The sequence below is a fragment of the Pangasianodon hypophthalmus genome, chromosome 19 (assembly GCF_027358585.1).
Source record: "Pangasianodon hypophthalmus isolate fPanHyp1 chromosome 19, fPanHyp1.pri, whole genome shotgun sequence".
NCBI lineage: Eukaryota > Metazoa > Chordata > Actinopteri > Siluriformes > Pangasiidae > Pangasianodon > Pangasianodon hypophthalmus.
This window is the reverse complement of record NC_069728.1, coordinates 9,387,485-9,405,725: the sequence shown is the minus strand read 5'-3', so window position 1 is coordinate 9,405,725 and position 18,241 is coordinate 9,387,485. Positions and strand designations below refer to the sequence as shown.

Genomic DNA, 18,241 nt, shown 5'->3' with positions numbered 1-18,241 from the left:
ACAGATGGCTTGGAATTAATCAGTTCATGAACTTTTCAGGTTAAGAGGTGGTTTTGTTATCTCCTATGCCCTTTGGGGTGATTAGGCAATGTTTTCCCTGTCCACCTCTTGTACTTGTGCTTAAATGTCAAAACTATGACAGGAATGCCAGCAAGAAGAGGTGAAGTAAGGTCATGTGGAGGATGTAAACAACAAAGTTTTCTTTTCTTTTTTCTTAATGGACTGATCCACTTAAGGAAAGGCCACACTGCAGGCCCAGTCTGAGCCTTTTGGCCTCTGCACGAGGATTCTGAACAGGGATTTAGGTTTTAGATCGCAATCGGGCCTGACCGCAGTTTCTGCACCAGCTATGGAAGAACCCAATAGTCCACACAATAGGGCCTCTATTTTCCAACAGGATTCCAGTGATTGGCTGACTAAACTATAACAAACATAAGAATTAGTTAAGTTCAGGGTCATAAATTCAATCCTGCTTGCCATTTTCCAAGGCTGTATATGAGATTTCACAGTTACAGTCACTGGCACTGGTGTTGGAATCTCAGAAAAAGTGTCAGTTTTGTACCTGGTTGGGTTGACCATGCAGAATTTGTGCTCAAGCAGAGAAAATGAATATGGCCATGGATAAGCACCTGGTCTGAATAAGCATAAATTTACTGGAACACATGTCCCATGGGGGCTGCTTTAATGAGGCATATTTAGGATCTTTTGACAGAACCTTGACACTTAAAATTTTGGTCAAGTCCACATTCCATGTTACGTTTACCAAAGTGTAAAATTATTTCTTAAGGGACTTCGGCCTATGTGAGAGTCTTTGAGTGGAGCTCGGGCAGCGCTCTTCTACGGCACTAGCCCCACCTAGTGCCAAATGCATTAAAACAACAGCTGCAGAATCCGTGCATGAAAATGTTGCAAAAACAGAACTAAGTAAACAAAGTAAACTAGACTTCTTCCAAAAAGCTTTTTCCGTTGCTGACACTGGCTACCGCCTTTCTGTTTTAAGATTCACAACATGGCATGTATCCACAGTGTGCTCTCTCTCTAAACCCTAACAGGCACACATCTGAACAGACTGTGGGGGAAAAAAAAAAAAAAAGTAAAAAAAAAAAAAGTAAAAAAAAAAAGTTGAACTTACACATGGCCTACTATATCCATATATCAAACAACTCATTTTTTATTCCTAATATCAGTGAAGTTTTATATCTTGAATAAAGACATGCAGTTGAATGTAGCGAGGAGAATTCATTGTTAAAATGTAGTTTTGGTTGAAAGTTACAACTGAAAACACTTGGACACCTGTTTTATCTTGTGAATAAGTGACTAGGTTCAAATATTCAAAATTTAAATAAAACCACAGCATGCCACACATAGCAAGTAAGGAATAAAACACAACACCCTGTCTTGAAGTTAATAAGACAAAAAAAATGCAGATGTTGTGAGAAATCACAAAGCCCTGCATCCTGAAGACTTTCCTGTGTTGCAAAGCTTAAGATTATACCTGACGTTGATACTGGAGACTCCTTCCAAAAGTGCTAAATAAATGTCTCCTCATAAAAAAAACATCACCATATCAAAAATTCCACACATTTTTATCTGTTTACGTCTTTACGTGCTTTAATATAAACCTTGCAGACTTTTGGAGCTGTGCTGTTATAGCAAATTAATTAACACTTTCAGACCAGTCAGAATCGATTATTCAAGTTACTGCCATCTCACTTGTAAGTAATCTGCATTCTACACTGACATTACTGAATCTGGAAGTTTTGTCAGCTTAATTACAATTACTGAAGTTATGTACAAATGTATAAATATGGATAAATACAGTGCCTTGCAGAAGTATTCGACTCCCTTAAAAGTCATCAGATTACAAATGACACTTACACAGATTATTCCAGTCAGTAGTTTTTAATGCTAACCAATATCCTTTTAAAGGAAATTTTCAAAGTCAAAATTCATTATTTGTCAGCGGATCTTTTAAAATTCAACCCCCTTCAGACTAGTATTTGGGTGAACCACCTTTTGCTGCAATAATAGCTTTATGTCAAATGTTGTTGAGGTAAGCTTCTAGCAGCTTTGTACACTGTTTGGAAGTCATTTTTGCCCATTCTTCCTGGCAGATTTACTCCAGGGTTCTCAGGTTGGTTGGATGTTGTTTGTTGACTGCAATTTTGAAACAGTGCCACAAATTCTCAATGAGATTCAGATCTGGACTTTGACTTGGCCACTGTAAAACACTGTATTTTGCTCCATCCATTCCTGCTTCAATTTTGACAAGAAGCCCAGAGCATGATGCTGCCACCACCATATTTCAATTTAGAGATGCTGTTATTTGAGTTATGATCTGCATTAGATTTGCACCACACAAAGCACTTTGAAATTTGCCCAAATACAGTATCTTGGTCTCAACACACTAAAAAACATATGTATATGGTTTACTCTCCTGCTTTCATATGGCTCTTCTTGAGCAATGGTGTCTTCTATTTGCCACCATCCCTTACAGTCTCCCATACAGTCCACTGTATTCTGCAGTTCCATCAGAGTGACAGTTGGCCTCATTGTGGCTTCCCTCACCAGTCTCTATCTTGTTTTTTGTAGAACTTGGGTGGTATGATGCAGCTTCCACATCATCACTATTGATCCAACAGTGTATACTGGGATATCCAACCTCAAGTCTGATAATATTAATTAGATGGAAAGCAGGGAGAATTATGAACATTTATAAATAAGGCTTAATGACTGTCTGACAAGTGCTGTACAGTTAGCTAATGTTTTCTAGCTGGCTATCATTAGCAGTGAGGCTATCATTAGCAGTGAGTTATCATGAATAACTTACAGGTTCTCTCAAAAATCCTGTCAGGTTTGCTCATATAGCTGGTATGCATTACCAGGGAAGACATGTGAAGGGTTTACTTTCGTAAACTTTTAAGCTGTGGCACTTTTTTTTCTGGCATCTCAATTTCTCAACTTTAAGAAAAAAAAAGTGGAAATGTTTGAATAAAAAAAAAAAACACACAAATAAAATATAGAATAAAAATAATTTTTTCTCATACAGTAAAACAATAAATAACAGCTGAATGGAATCATTTTGATTGTAGTTACTGCACTTTGCTTTTGCTTTGCCAAAACTGCTATTTAAGGTAATTCAAAGGCAAAGTGATCTGCATTTTTGTTGTTATTGGTCAGATCACTTACATGATTATAAGTTAAATCCAAATAACATATTGAATAACTGCATCTACAGTAACTACCTCCAACACATTTGGCTAGACACTTAAAAAAAAAAAAACAACTTTTGAGTCTTTTCTCATTCTTTTGCGGTCTGTATGCTTACTGTGGTTTGTCTTTGTAGGCCAGAGCTGTATGTTTTATATTTTGATTTGAAGTGAACATACATACGTATGGTAAATGCATCAGAACATTTATGCATATAACAGGCATTTATTTTGACAAATATGTCCTTTGTTTGGTGAATGGTTTTGCCATGTGTGTTTATAAAGTTTGGGAGATGAAGGATAAGATAAATGATCTTTGGTCTTCAATTACACTTCCATGACTGGAATTTGACTTTCAGTTAAATGTGTAGTTGATTTAGAATAAATGTTTAATGGACAAGTGCTGGACAAGGTTTGCTTTTCTGCTCAGTATAATTATACTGTCCTCTAGTGGTCCACAATGTCTAGAACACATACTTTGGAATAAAATCATGTTTATATCTATTTAGTATGTTAAATAACTCTTTAGTATGTTCCCATTACCACTGACAAATCACACAAAAATAATAAACCAGCCCATGTGCAATGTGGCCATTTAAGCATCCACTTTGCTGTGATGCATGAAAATAAATGGATAACGGTGGTCAGCGGCACTTCATGAGGTTTCAGTGTTCACAAGCTTTCACCAAGAACACTACGCAAATTAATGAATCACTCAGGACTTTAAAAATCCTTTATTTGATTAGATGAAAAATATACACAGCATTCTACAATAAATAAAATAAAACACAATAAAACACTTTGGGACGTGCTCTTATAATAACATAGTCAACAGTGAGGTGGTGTGATGGTGTCACCACCCCAGAGCTGATTAGTTTCTATAACGCCATATACCAAAGGGTTTTTTCCTAGATTAACAGGGAGCCCCAGGGGTCTGTGAGGCATAGCCAGGGTGTCTCTGGTTTTTTTTTTTTTGTTTGGTTGATTGTTTTTTTTACCTTATTTTCTTATTTTGGAAATCACAACACACCATTGCCTTCACTGAGGTCATTACTGAATTCTTACTGTATACACTCTTGGGTAAAAAAAAAAAAATGGGCCAAGCCCAATATGGCATATATTAAGTTTTTAATGGTCTTAACATCAAATCACTGGTCAGGAAATTAGCAACAATTAAACAAATAGATAAAGAAATATATCTGGGATACGTTATTTGGGATAACTTTTCCCTTGGATTTCTTTAAATGTTTAAGCCTTGTGGCCCTTGATGGGCTGCATCAGGTGTGGCACATAACCAAATAATGACTAATCTTTTAAGAAAAAAAAAATCTTACTTAAAAAAGAAAGATTCACTGACAGGAAGAATATGTGAATTTATAAATCCCAGAAGGTATTTTTGGAAAATTTTGTACACCCAGACATGTGTTAGTTCGAATTTTACATCAAACATTTTAATCATTAGCATGATTTTACCTTTGCGTACAAGAAGACTATATAAGTGAATTTCCCTGTTTCTGGCTTTTCCCCAAACAAACAGTTCACTGCAGCAAAAGTAAACCAGCAAATGATGGCACAGGAGCTCTCAGGAGTGCAATCGTTTAATTCATGCTCATTTACTGACCAATGATTTGTTGTTAAGACCATTAAAAGCTTAATATATGACATTTTGGGCTTGGCCCATTATCTATCTATCTATCTATCTATCTATCTATTTATTTATTTAAATTTTATTTTATCTTATTTTTGCCCAGGAGTATAGTTATTAACCTACTTCACTGGTCATTTGAGTTAAATGTGTTAAATCCAAACTTTAATAACTCAAATAATAAGTCAACTTGGACCTAATGTGTTTAGTCAGTGGAAAATTCAGGAAAAAAAAGGGCTCTATGGCTCCAATAAATAGCCTAGTATTACAAATAAATGTACACATTTGAATAATAAGCCTGATATTTGAATACTTCATGATTTTTTTTTAAGCTAAAGGGGTGCCTAGCTACCAAAACTGTATCGTAGCCTACCTGATAAAGCCAAAATGCTAATAGAAGCAATCCGCGTGCAGCTGTGACACAGTTCCGCTAGTTTCCTGACTGTTTGGGCTACATCCAAAACCACACACTACCCTACAAAACAGTAATAGTAAAAGCTATTTGGTACCAAATAGCGTGTCAGAAAGGACTGTGGCGTATTATTTCGTCATGTAGGTGTTACTTAGGGTCTATTATTTTAATATAATCTTCTGGTAGTAGTCACTTCCTTAGCATAGCCTACCTGGAGGGAGGGGTCTTTCCTCGCCTGCTCACCTGGAAAGCGGCTCGGTCCCATTCCACACTGGACGAGAGAAGAAGTGTGAGCAGGATATAGCAGACGATTTGTTTTGGTGAGTGTGTCTTTTCATTTTGGGGGGAATTTCCATTGAATGGGAAGCCTATGTAATATATAGAGATACAGTAAATTTTACCGAAAATATGATTAGTTTGTTGAAGGCTTGCTTTCTACACTTTAAAGGCAATGTACCGTGGGCGCGAGGAGAGTTGATGTAAAAAGAGGAATTACTGAAATAAATACACTGAAATATATTGGATTTTATCCTTCCTATTACGTTATTCTTTCGTCTTCGCATCATTCCATCGTCTGCTCACTGACTGTGTTTGATAATAGAAACTTTTTTATGCCTGTGATTTTAACGTGTCTGTTGAGGGTGAAGGTTCAAGGCTGAGCTCCTTTTTATCTGTGCCTCCAGGCATATAAGCAGGTTCAGACTTGTGCCCTGCAGAACAGTTTACTTCAAACAGGGAGAATATTCAATTACACTACTCTTACACAAGGATTCATTAGCACAGATTGCAGAACAAAAAAAGACTGCCTATATGTAATCTGTACCAAATGGATATGAGAAAACTTGTAACCTAAAACAAATCCTACTGAGTTTCATTCCCCCATGACAATTCAAATATCACCTCTTATAGCTACATTGTGTCCTGAAAGTCTCCATACATAGGGGCAATTAACACTTTTTTTAATCAAAATGTAACTTTATTTACAGAAACATCCTCTACATGATTGTCATTTCTTTGTACACACACACACACACACACACACGTCTCTTTTGGCAACAGTGTTGTGTGTGATATGCTTGCCATGTTTCCTGTTAAAGTCCATCGCATATATATATATATATATACACACACACGTCTCTTTTGGCAACAGTGTTGTGTGTGATATGCTTGCCATGTTTCCTGTTAAAGTCCATCGCATATATATATATATATATATATATATATATATATATATATATATATATATGTGTGTATGAAAACTTTTGGAAGGCATTTTGTTAAAAAGGATTAAAAGAAAATACAAGTATTAACAAGCCTAGGAATAGTCCAAAATAATACAGCCTGATCTGTTAACTGCTCCATCCTATATTACATGAGGAAATCAACGAGTTCTTCTTCTGGGCTTTTCAGTTCTTGGTCATGTCTCTGCTTGTTAAGAATTCCACTGATGAAGGTCTGCTCTCCTTCTTTGATGACCACCCTTCACCACAGCTCACCACAACTCCCTTTCTTTCTCTGTGACCATACTTCCCATACAGTCTCCTAATTAATGAACCTTCCTTAGTCAGTGTTTCCTAATCGCTGCTCTGCAGTGTGTAGTTTCCTTGTTCTAACATGCCACATTCAGCTCATGAAGGATCTGGATGATTAGTGCATGCTTTGAGAATTGTGTGTTAGAGAAGAGAAAACCAAAACTGTACAAGTTCCACAGTCTGCATTTGGAAAATACTGCCAAAAAGCAGCTGTTACTTGTCTTCTACATGTTGTGAAAGTATATTTGTACACCATATTGCAGATGGTGTTATGTGATGTTTAGTGTTAGCTTTTTTGTGCTTTCTAAATTGACCTAGGATTAACTAACTCATGCTGGGTTAAGAATTTAGTCACACTACATGAGTAGACTTGTACTACACACTGCCAAGCATTGAAAATATCTACACTTTGTGTTTGAGTTGTTGCTACATGTGATACCCTTGTACCAGCATAACAGCGACTAACAAGCTACTACCATATCTGGGTCGTTGCATGCTGAGAATGGCCCAACAGCCAGTAAAGTGTGTTCAGTGGTGGTACTAATGCAGTCATTTCCACTGGTAGATGGAGTAGATGGTATCTGTGCAATGCAAACATACAAGCCACAGTCAGTATTTGTACATCTGCATAGTGCACATTTAGGTAGGTGTATCTAATAAGCAGGCATAATTGTTGAAGTTGCTTTGCCTTTGCATTTTGTTATCTGAGAAATCTTGGACAGCAACAAGCAAGTTGTCTTTTTATTCTATTTCTGCAGGTGAAGCCATGGTCACTGCTCCCGAGTATGCACAAAACACATGGGAGCTGTCGGTCCAAGTGGACCAGCGGGAAGGAGACGAGACTATGAGGTTTAAAATTCGGGTCAAGGGAGACCTTCACATTGGAGGACTTATGCTCAAACTTGTGGAGAAGATCAGTGAGTGCTTTTTTGTTCGCTAAATGGTTCTGTTTAAATCAAGGCTCCTCCTTCACTTTCTGTCCAATAGGACTTGTTTGACATCTTCAGTGCCATACTGATTTAGTCACCTCACAGCAAGAACAGGAGAAATTAAAATAATTGTTATTTGGACAGTATTGGCATTAGTTTTATATAGTGCGTAACTAACACACACACACAGGTAGAGCGGTATCTAGAGCAGTACTAACTCCTTATTTAAACCTTTGGGTGCGTCCATGTTTGCCTTGCATTCCTTTCAACTGCCCCGGCTTCCTGCCAATATCGCGTCACCATGGTATTATTTGCAGACGTAAGGTCTGAAGTTCACCACACCAGCTGATCTGACAGAATAAAACTACAGGTTATTTCAACAGATGTCCGAAGCCTATGTATTATCTTAGTAAAGTGCAGAAGTTGAAAGTAACAAACTACAGTACCTGAGTGCAGTACATGAGTACTTGAATACATGGTTCATTGTAATGGTTCTTATTTTTGCTTTTACTTAAGTTTCTTTTTTAAAAAAATATTCAACTTCACTACATTTATTTTTGATCACCATTACAGAGTAAAAATAATAACCCCAGAAGACTGTAAGCCAGTTAAAAGACAATATGTGCAAATTTTAAATAATTCAATTTTGGGGCCAAGATTTGTAGCTCAAAGTCTGTAGCAGTACTTTTACCCAAGTCAGTGTGTATTGTATTCCTTCCACCACTGGTAGAGTGACAAAAACAAACCATGTTGATTATCTGTCTCAATGGAATTTTAAAACATAACTGCTGATTTGATCTAATGTTTGAGTCAAGTTCCTCTTTAATTTATATTAATTTTTTAAAATTAAGTCATAGTTATTATTTGACTGTAAATTGAATTTTAATAGCTTGGAATGTTGTTCCCATCAATGTTGACTTGTCTGATTCAGCTGGTACTTCCTTTGAGAAGGTTGATCACTGTGACTGACTCATCCACTTGAGTTCTAAGTCATTGGTCAGGATCATATGATTTAATGACATCATTAGAAGTCATCACCTTGACGCATCTTGTAATTTCCTGTTTGCCACACACCATGTTTATGCCAGAGTGCTGATATTCTGTCTGTGTATTCGAGAATTGTGTAATACTGTAACCACTCAAGATTGATTCATCTATGCAAGCATGAAATGGCTATGTTTCATGTGATATTCAGGTATGGAGTGTTTAATGGAACACAAATTAACCCCTTGATCACACGCGATGTGTTGTTGAATTTAGACTATAAGATGAATAACTGAATAATAAGCTGGGAGTTAAGGGGCTAAGTGCTGTGTTTTGTGGCAGAGGCTCCACAGGACTGGTCAGATCATGCTCTGTGGTGGGAAAAGAAGAACTGCTGGCTATTAAAAACCCACTGGACACTGGATAAATATGGTGTGCAGGCAGATGCTGACCTCCGCTTCACCCCCCAGCACAAAGCTCTGTGTCTGCAGCTACCCAATATGAAGACTGTCAAACTGACAGTCAGCTTCTCTGCAGTGGTCTTCAGAGCTGTAGCAGAAATCTGCAGAGCACTCAGTAAGTGTAGCAATATAATGATATAATGATATAATATCATTAGATTTCTTGGTGATTAACTTGGATGTATTCATCTTAGACATAAGAAGATCTGAAGAGTTGTCCCTCCTGAAACCACCAGATGATCCAAAAAAGAAAAAGAAAAAAGACAAGGCTAAGGAGATAGAAGATGACATCATAGACATGGATGTTGTTGGTGGGACAGGTAACATACCCAGGGTGAAGTTACCCTTTAATTGCTTTTACAAGCTTTCATGAATGACCCAAGAATCACAATAATTACTCTAAAAACTCCTCAGGCCCTTTTATATATACCATCTGATTTTAGAGGCCCAGCTATAATGAGAAGATGCATAAATACATAAAATAAAAAATAAGTCCCCACAATTAATGCTTGTAAACATTCAATACACATACCACTAGATGTCTTCCCCAGTGATGCTCTCCCAGTGTTGTAATGCACCTGATTGTTTTGGTGGAGTTTAATCTTCACTTCAGTTAATGAGACTCACTGCCTTTTAGGTCAGGTGACTGACATGGCCCATCAGAGTGATGTGCTGTCCAAAATGTGCTTAGGCCTTTGGTTGGGTTTTTCGGAACAATTGAAAATTCATCCTGTGATGAACAAAGAGCCAGGTTTCAATGTTAACATGATGTGGTTTGCAAATCCAGACCTTCCTCTTTCTAATTTTTTGCTACGTTCATCTTCACTTTATCAATTTTCAGCTACTTTACTAACATTAACACTCTGTTGGTCCTCAATACAGTTGAGGGATTGCAGCAACAGATTCCAGAGGCACATGTGACTTTAGACCTTTTATTAGCTTTTGAAATTCTGATTTTAATATATGTCACCCAGTAGACCTGTCAACATTTGAAATTAAATCTTATGTTCTACACTTTAAATTCATGTTCTAAAATGTTATTTAGTAGGGTGGGAATTTCAGTGACTAGGTTTTGGACTACGTTGCAATCCATCTGATGCCTATGTCTGTAAATTGCATATGCGATGTACACACACATGTGCAGTGGAATACTCGCATAAACATGCATAAATATGCCGCACTCATTTTTACTATGTTAATGAATGATGGAAGCTCTGTTAGTAACTAATTTTATTTTGTGCAGTCGGAACTGGCCACTACAGTAAGACCATGACTGCAACATATGACCCTGATAATGGGACCCCAATGACTTCCACAAGCCTGTGGTTTGGAGAAAACCATCTCAGTTCTAGCCAGCCTAACGTGCCTCCAGATGAGCTGGCCAAGATGTATCAGCCTCTCAGTATGGAGGACAAAGCTGTCATCAATGCAGGGTAAGGGTTAGTCAAAAATAAACTGATTCAGATACAGCAATACAGTAAGAGGTAGGTGCTGTGACTTAAAATTTCAAAGTGACATAATTAATATACTGGTAGGCATGGTACTCCTCCAGTTATGGCAGTTATGGTTTTTTTAGTCAGTTTTTTACTCATACACGAAAGGAAATCACTGGTCTTGTTTGTATTTTTAGTGACAATTTCAGTGTACATATCAAACTGGCATGAAAAACATTGTACCATTATCTTAAAACCAACATAAAATCTCATTAAAATCCCATGGAGTATTAGCAATATTGTAGAGGCAGTGATCAGATAAATAACAACTACTAATAAAGTCAGTGAGTGTGATGAGAATGAGGACACGGGAGCCTGGCGTTAGAGAGAGCAGGGTTATGTTTATGCCTGAAACCGCAGAGCTTTTCAGCACAGGAATTCTCATAAAATGAAAAAAGAAAACAAACAGTTCATGGTAAAGCACTCTTCTCGCATAGTCCTGCTGTTGACGCTGTTGGGGAGATTGTCTTGCTCTGCTCTCATGTGTTCAGCAGCTTACTGCAAGACACCCAGCGTATAAATAAACCAGTGTTAATCACACACAGGTGTATACACTCATTCATTACCCACTCATTCATTACCCACTCATTCTCAGCAGCGACTCCTCCTCCTATTCACAGCCGGTGCTCGACCACAGCCTTGCTGCAAGGTTTTGGCATTAAAATATTCTGTTTATTGATATTTTGTAAGGATGCAGTTACAGAAATATTCTTCCCAGGCCTCACAAAGCGATTAATATAAGAAAAGCTCAGGAAGTTACAGAGTGATCAACCATGGCAACACTAACGGGACCCCAAAAAAAAAAAGACTAGAAAGAAACTAGACTATAAGTGTTCATGATAATTGTTTTTTTAAATGACAATAATAATGTAATAATCATGTTAGTTTCACTACTGAAAAATGTATTTATATAACCAAGTGGGCGTTTTGGCAGGTGGCTGGATTCCTCAAGCTCTTTAATGGAGCAGGGCATCCAAGACAATGACAGACTCTTACTACGCTTCAAGTATCACTGTTTCTTTGACCTTAATCCAAAGGTAAGAATCCATTTCACATTTATTCTGAACTGTTTTGCTTGCTTATTAGGAAGTACTCCAGTTCTCCAGTTTTTCAAACTCCATGAACCACATCTATAGCTTGTTTGAGATTACCACTGACATCTATTTTAGCACATTTTCATTTGCTGAAAAGAGACTGAAAAACCTGTTTATCTGAACAATGAAAACTCACTTTTCATTGAGGTCCAAGGGCAGTTAGTGATTTCAGTCAATAAACATAAAACTCACAACTATATAAATTCAAAACTGCAACCATTACAATCTAACTGTAAGGATCATAGGAAGAGAGTGATGAGAATGTCTTAGCATATGGGTTCTTGTGTATTTTTTAAGAATTATTGTTTCTGGTTATCTCTCATATGCTATAGGTGGCATATTCCTTTAAATGATGTGACTGTAAACAAATAGTGACCAGGGATCTGATACAAAAGAGTGTAACTAGTTTTAGTAAAGTCATTGTGTATATCCTCTGCACCCAGTATGATGCAGTAAGGATTACGCAGCTGTATGAACAGGCACGCTGGGCCATTCTGCTGGAGGAGATTGAGTGCACTGAGGAGGAAATGCTGATGTTTGCCTCTCTGCAGGTGACATACACTAAGACACACACTTTCAGCCTGACACATAGTTCTAGGTCCTGGCATATCTCCGAAAAATGACTACAAACACAGTGGTTCATTCATAACACTAACACTAATATTTAATCAGGCAGTACAGTTTTATGTGGGTTACATGTGGCCTATATGAAAATGTGGTTAAAATCCTGTACTGTGCTTGCAGTGTGTAACTGAACTAATCCTGTATTGCACTGCAATGGATTGAGACAAGACATACAAGCCTTTTGTGTGGCTGTAGGCGTAGGTTTTTCATTGGGCTGAGTAAACAAGCTTTATGTGTGGAATGTGAGGGAGCGTGTCAGAACAAAGAAATGGAGCAGAGTGCGGTGAAAGGTATTCCCCCAAGCCACATACAGCGGGATTTTAAAGACTGGCTTAGCAAGAAGACACATATACCATAGAAGAAATATCCTTATATATATAAACATCCTTATATTTTGTTTCCTAAACCATTGCCTTACTAATAATTAATCCTGAAATGTGGCTTTAAAAAAGATCTGAAAATCATTAAGAAATGAGCTATAGATTGCTAACATTTCTCAGAATTGTAGAATGTACAAGCAGATAATTACTCTTAATTTTTGTCTACTCTAGTTTTTCTCTGACTAAAATAGCAACACAACTTTAAATAATACAATAACAAATTAATCTATGTATGCACTATAACTGAACCAGTAGACAAATGTGATCATTCGAGTGATGGGGTGGTACAAGACCATTACCATCCCGAAGTAGATTATTTTCCAATACCAGCATATCATCAAGTGTTTTATACCTCTTATACCACAGCAACAGTTATGTGTTATTAATTAAAGAACAACACATCGTATATTTTTGTCTTTTATTGCAGTCGTTGTTATAAACTTGGTCATAGTTGTTGTGAAAAATCTACAAGTTAGTTTCTGATATCGCTTACATTATAGCAGCCAGAAGTCATTTTGTCACAAGCCTCTCTTGTTTTCTCATTCTTGAAGTTATTAAGACAAAAATCAGCTTGTCATGTTACCAAGAAACCAGAAACTGCAAATCTCCTTACAGAAAACCTCACCATATTAACAATTACACTATTACTATAGAAATCATAATGTATTAGAATACACACATTAATATAACGTGCTGCTATAAAAATTTAATCAATGCCTTCTGACCAATCAGAATCAAGAATCCATGGTATAAGTATATGTAGTTGACAAGTAAACTTATTACATTTAAAATATTTGCGCTTCTTTCAGTATCACATATGCAAACTGACCATGTCAGCCAAACCTCTGGACTTTTCCAACGAGCCTGAGATAGACGAAGTGGAGGCAGCCCTCTCTCATTTAGAGACAACACTTGAAGGACGGAGCACAGACAAGATTCTGGTACGCATGAGGTTTTAAAATCGCATCTAGTGTTTCAGTGGCACTCTTTATGTCTTTCTATGCAATACTATTTTCAGAAGTCCAATATTTAATTGTATTGAAACTTCTTTCTGTCTTTAGGAAGACATCACAGATATTCCCAAGTTGGAAGACACTCTGAAACTATTTAGGTGAGCTGAGGTTATTCAAGGCAACTTATTGTGTATCTCATGGTTGTTTTAATGATTATTGGGTTCTAATCATCCCTGTATTGAAATCTCATTGCTCTGCCCAGACCTCAGTATACATTCATGCCTCATTCTGCCTTTTCACTTTGCAGGCCCAAACGACTATTACGGACTTTCAAAGAGTACTGGTTTGTGTTTAGAGACACCAGCATTTCCTATTACAAAAACAAAGAGTCAGCCAACGGGGAGCCAATTGAACAGCTACATCTGCGAGGTAACAGCATCGTAGACAGTTTGTGTCAAAATGTCTAAACGATTTCCTCTGCGGTTAAATGATTAAAGTGTGTTTGTTTAATCCACAATTAATTTTGTAGGATGTGAAGTTGTTCCAGATGTCAATGTGACAGAAAAGAAGTTTGGCATCAAGCTTCTGCTGCCTGTTGCGGATGGAATGAATGAGGTGTATATTCGCTGTGACAATGTGAGTTGATTCGGCTTTTAGTGCACAGTCGGTCTGTTTTATGCATATAAATAAGTGCAGTTTATTCCTATTCAGTATACACCATAATTTAAGCATTTCCCAAATTTTAAGTCTCTTTCCCTTGCCTTATCTACATATTAACATAACTGTGTTAAAGGAGACACAGTATGCCAAGTGGAAAGCTGCCTGCATCCTGGCCTCTAAAGGCAAGACGATGGCATACAGCTCATACCGCACAGAGGTGAAGAACATCCAGTCCTTCCTGCAGATGAAGAGTTTAGCGCCCCCGCCTGGCCATGCTGCTCCTGATGTAGACTCTATGGACATGAATGCAGAATGCTTTGTCTCTCCACGATACGCCAAAAGATACAAGGCCAAACAAGTAAAGAAGGCTTTAACCCATGGTCACTGTCATGAAATGCAACCAAATCAGATTCATGCAACGAATAGCATGTAACTTCATATACACTCTTCAAAATGTTCTGTTTATAGTTCTTAGCTTCCTAAAGATGTTCTATTGTAGAGCCCTTTGTGATAGACAAACACTTTGTATAGGGTTCAGAGGAACAACAGGAGAACCCTTAAGCATTCCAGATTTTTCAAAGAGCATACCTATGATTATCTAAAATAAATAATATGAAAATCTTATGATACCAGCTTCTAGGCAGGAAGTAAAAGATAAAAATGTACATTTTATTATATTATGTAATGTAGTAATTTCATAGAAGACTGTGGCAAATGATGTTTTTTGTCATTTTAAATAATGCAATAAAACACACCTATGGAATAATACGTCTCAACTAAAAAAACAGGTCACATGTTTCAGGTGTAATAAAGTAAGAATGACCCTAGGTACAAAACTGTTTTGTACACAGTGTAACAGGCTTTTCAACCTGAGAAATTCAACTTAATTTATAGTATATTTAATTTTTAATTTGTGAAAATGTCATCTGTTTTATTGCAATGACTGGATTGGCTGATATGCTGATATTTTTGTACATTTGTTGGCTTTCAGCTGACCACACGGATTCTGGAGGCACATCAGAACATTTCCCAGCTTTCACTCATGGAGGCTAAAATGCGTTTCATCCAAGCATGGCAGTCTTTACCAGAGTTTGGCATTAAATACTATATAGTCAGGTATGGTGATATTACACTTACACTCATGAAATAAATCCCCAGAGGTTATGCAGTTGGACTGTTAACACCAATGCCTTTTACAACAAACCTCACATTTAGTAGCTGCTTAATGCTAAGAGATTAATTTTTGTTAAAACACATGTGCTAAAACGTATATCAAGAGATTGTATCTAAGGTTTTTCGATTGTCCATCTGGCTGTATATTCCCTGTATTAAAATGTATCGTTCTGCTTTCGGTGTATACATAGATTCAAAGGAAGTAGGAAAGATGAGATACTGGGCATCTCGTACAACCGGCTGATCAGAATTGACATGGCCACACGCCAGCCAGTGACCACGTTGAGATTTGCCAATATGAAACAGTGGAATGTGAACTGGGAGATCAGACAGGTAAGGAGAACAGCGGAGGACAGAGAGGAGATCTCTGTAACAAAAGCTTCGATTGTAAACCTACATTGCCATACTTTTGTGGACAAAAGTCATTTTAATAGGAACCCCTGCATTCATGCAATTATCCAATCAGCCAGTTGCATAGCAGCATAAAGTCATGCAGATACAGGTCAAGAGCTTCAGTTAATGTTCACAATCAAAAATCAGAATGTGATAAATGTGATCTCAGTGACTTTGACCATGACATGATTGTTTGTGCTAGACGGCCTGGTTTAAGTATTTCAGAAAATGCAGATCTCCTGGGCTCTTCACACAATTTCTCTGGAGTTTACACAGAATAGTGCAAAAAAAAACATCCAGTGAGCTGCAGTTCTGCAGGCAGAAATACCTTGTTGATGAGAGAGGTCAGAGGATAATGGCCAGACTTGTTCGAGCTGAATGGATGACTACAGTAAAAAGCAGACAACATGCCAAACCTTGAGGCGGATGTGCTACAACAGCAGAAGACCACATCTGGTTCCACTCCTGTCAGGAATCTGAGATCATGAAAACATCACCTGGTCTTTTTCCCATCTTGAACTGCCCGGTTTTATTAGCGACACTGAACAAAAGTTATTAGCTACATTGTACAAAAACAAATAAACATGACTAAAAGCTGATAAGAGTTTAAAATATTTTATCTACATTTTTCTCAGAGGAACTAGAGCAATTTTGTGTCTGTGAATGTGTTGTCTAACTGGAGGTTTCTGTTTCAGGTGACTATTGATTTTGACCAGGGTGTTACAGTAGCTTTCACCTGTCAGAGCTGTGACTGCAGAGTGGTTCATGAATACATTGGAGGCTACATTTTCCTCTCAACACGATCCAAAGATCAGAATGAAACACTAGATGAAGAACTCTTCCACAAACTTACAGGAGGCCAAGAATGATCCTGAAAAACCACTGAGAGTTTCAGATAGGCCTGGAGATTTCCGGCTGAACAAGAGCTTAAATGTATTCATCATGGCAGTTTTTTCATTGTTTGTGTGCATTTTGTTAAATGGTAAGCAGACTTAACCAGCTTCCTTCCCAAGCCCTGTAGTACACAAGGCCACTCATGATCTCATATTAATTATATTTAATATGTTTCTGAGAGCTCCTGTTTGACAGGGAATCAGAGAGGTGAAATGACATCATGACATCATTCTCAGTTTTTATTTTTTAGAGGGATTTTTTTTCTTTGTTTTGTTGTTTTATATGTTCACAAGAAATAAAACATGCTACCAAAAAAGTATACAAAGGTATTATGAAATGGAAATGAATTTTAACATTTTTTTATTAAAGATGTAGCCCAAAACCCTGAAGATCAACACTGTGATTTGTATAATGTTGATCAAAAAAATATGCCGCCTTCATGTATAAATAAAATTGTGTTTACATTTATGTCTAAAAGAGTTTTGCTTGTGTTGATATTCGAGACCTTGGAATTATAAAGCTCTGTCTGGCAGTTGTATAAGATATTTGGACTTTTAATTAGATCAAAGCAATATTCTGGTGTAAAACTTCCCTCATACAGTATATTCATTCATGTATGCATTCATTCGTTCATTCATTGGTGGGATTACACCGTAGTCAGTCCATCACAGGACACCATGCACAACATATTCACAGACTCATTCACACCTACATGAAATCTAGAGTAGCCAATCCACCTACAATCATGTTTTTGAGAGGTGGGATCAAACAGGAGAACCCAGAGGAAACCCATACAGACATGGGGAAAACATGCAAAACTCCCCACAGACAGTAACACCAGCTCAGGATCGAACCTAAGACCTTGGAGCTGTGAGGTGGCAACACTACTTGTTGCACCTCACATAAATTCAGTGGTATTTAATAACATAACATTAATACATTTTAAATGTTAAACAGAAACTTGTAATTCCAAAGTCTCATAATGTCAGTTTTCTTATATGAGAATTATTTTTCAATATATTACATAATCAGCCGTTGTCACACACAAGGTACAATATATGGTCAAAAGTATGTGGACACCTGAGTATTGAACATCACATTCCAAACCATGAGCATTAATATTGAGTAGCCTCGGGTTTGCTGCTGTAACAGCCTCCTTCTGAGAAGGCTTTCTACTAGATTTTGGAGCATGGCTCTGGGGATTTGTGTTCATTCAGCCACAAAAACCTTCCACTCCAACCTTGGGAAACCATGTCTTCATGGACCCCACTTTATGCACAGGGGCATTGTCATGCTGGAACAGGTTTGGGTCTCTTAGTTCCAGACATTCTAGACAATAGTGTGTTTCCAACTTTGTGGTAACAATTTTAGGAAGACCCTCCTATGGGTGTGATGGTCAGATGTC

General features: G+C 37.4%; 1 protein-coding gene across 1 annotated transcript; it reads left to right on the top strand.

Annotated features, from left to right (window-relative positions):
* The first annotated feature begins 5,201 nt into the window (after positions 1-5,201).
* Positions 5,202-17,304, top strand: fermt1 (FERM domain containing kindlin 1). Its single transcript, XM_026944676.3, has 15 exons — positions 5,202-5,586; positions 7,557-7,715; positions 9,054-9,287; positions 9,367-9,492; positions 10,416-10,605; positions 11,600-11,702; positions 12,203-12,310; positions 13,573-13,704; positions 13,825-13,874; positions 14,024-14,145; positions 14,246-14,352; positions 14,510-14,734; positions 15,368-15,492; positions 15,741-15,882; positions 16,638-17,304. The coding sequence occupies exons 2-15, from the start codon at positions 7,565-7,567 to the stop codon at positions 16,809-16,811; spliced, it is 1,989 nt and encodes a 662-aa protein (XP_026800477.1). The 5' UTR covers positions 5,202-5,586; positions 7,557-7,564; the 3' UTR covers positions 16,812-17,304.
* The last annotated feature ends 937 nt before the right edge of the window (positions 17,305-18,241 follow it).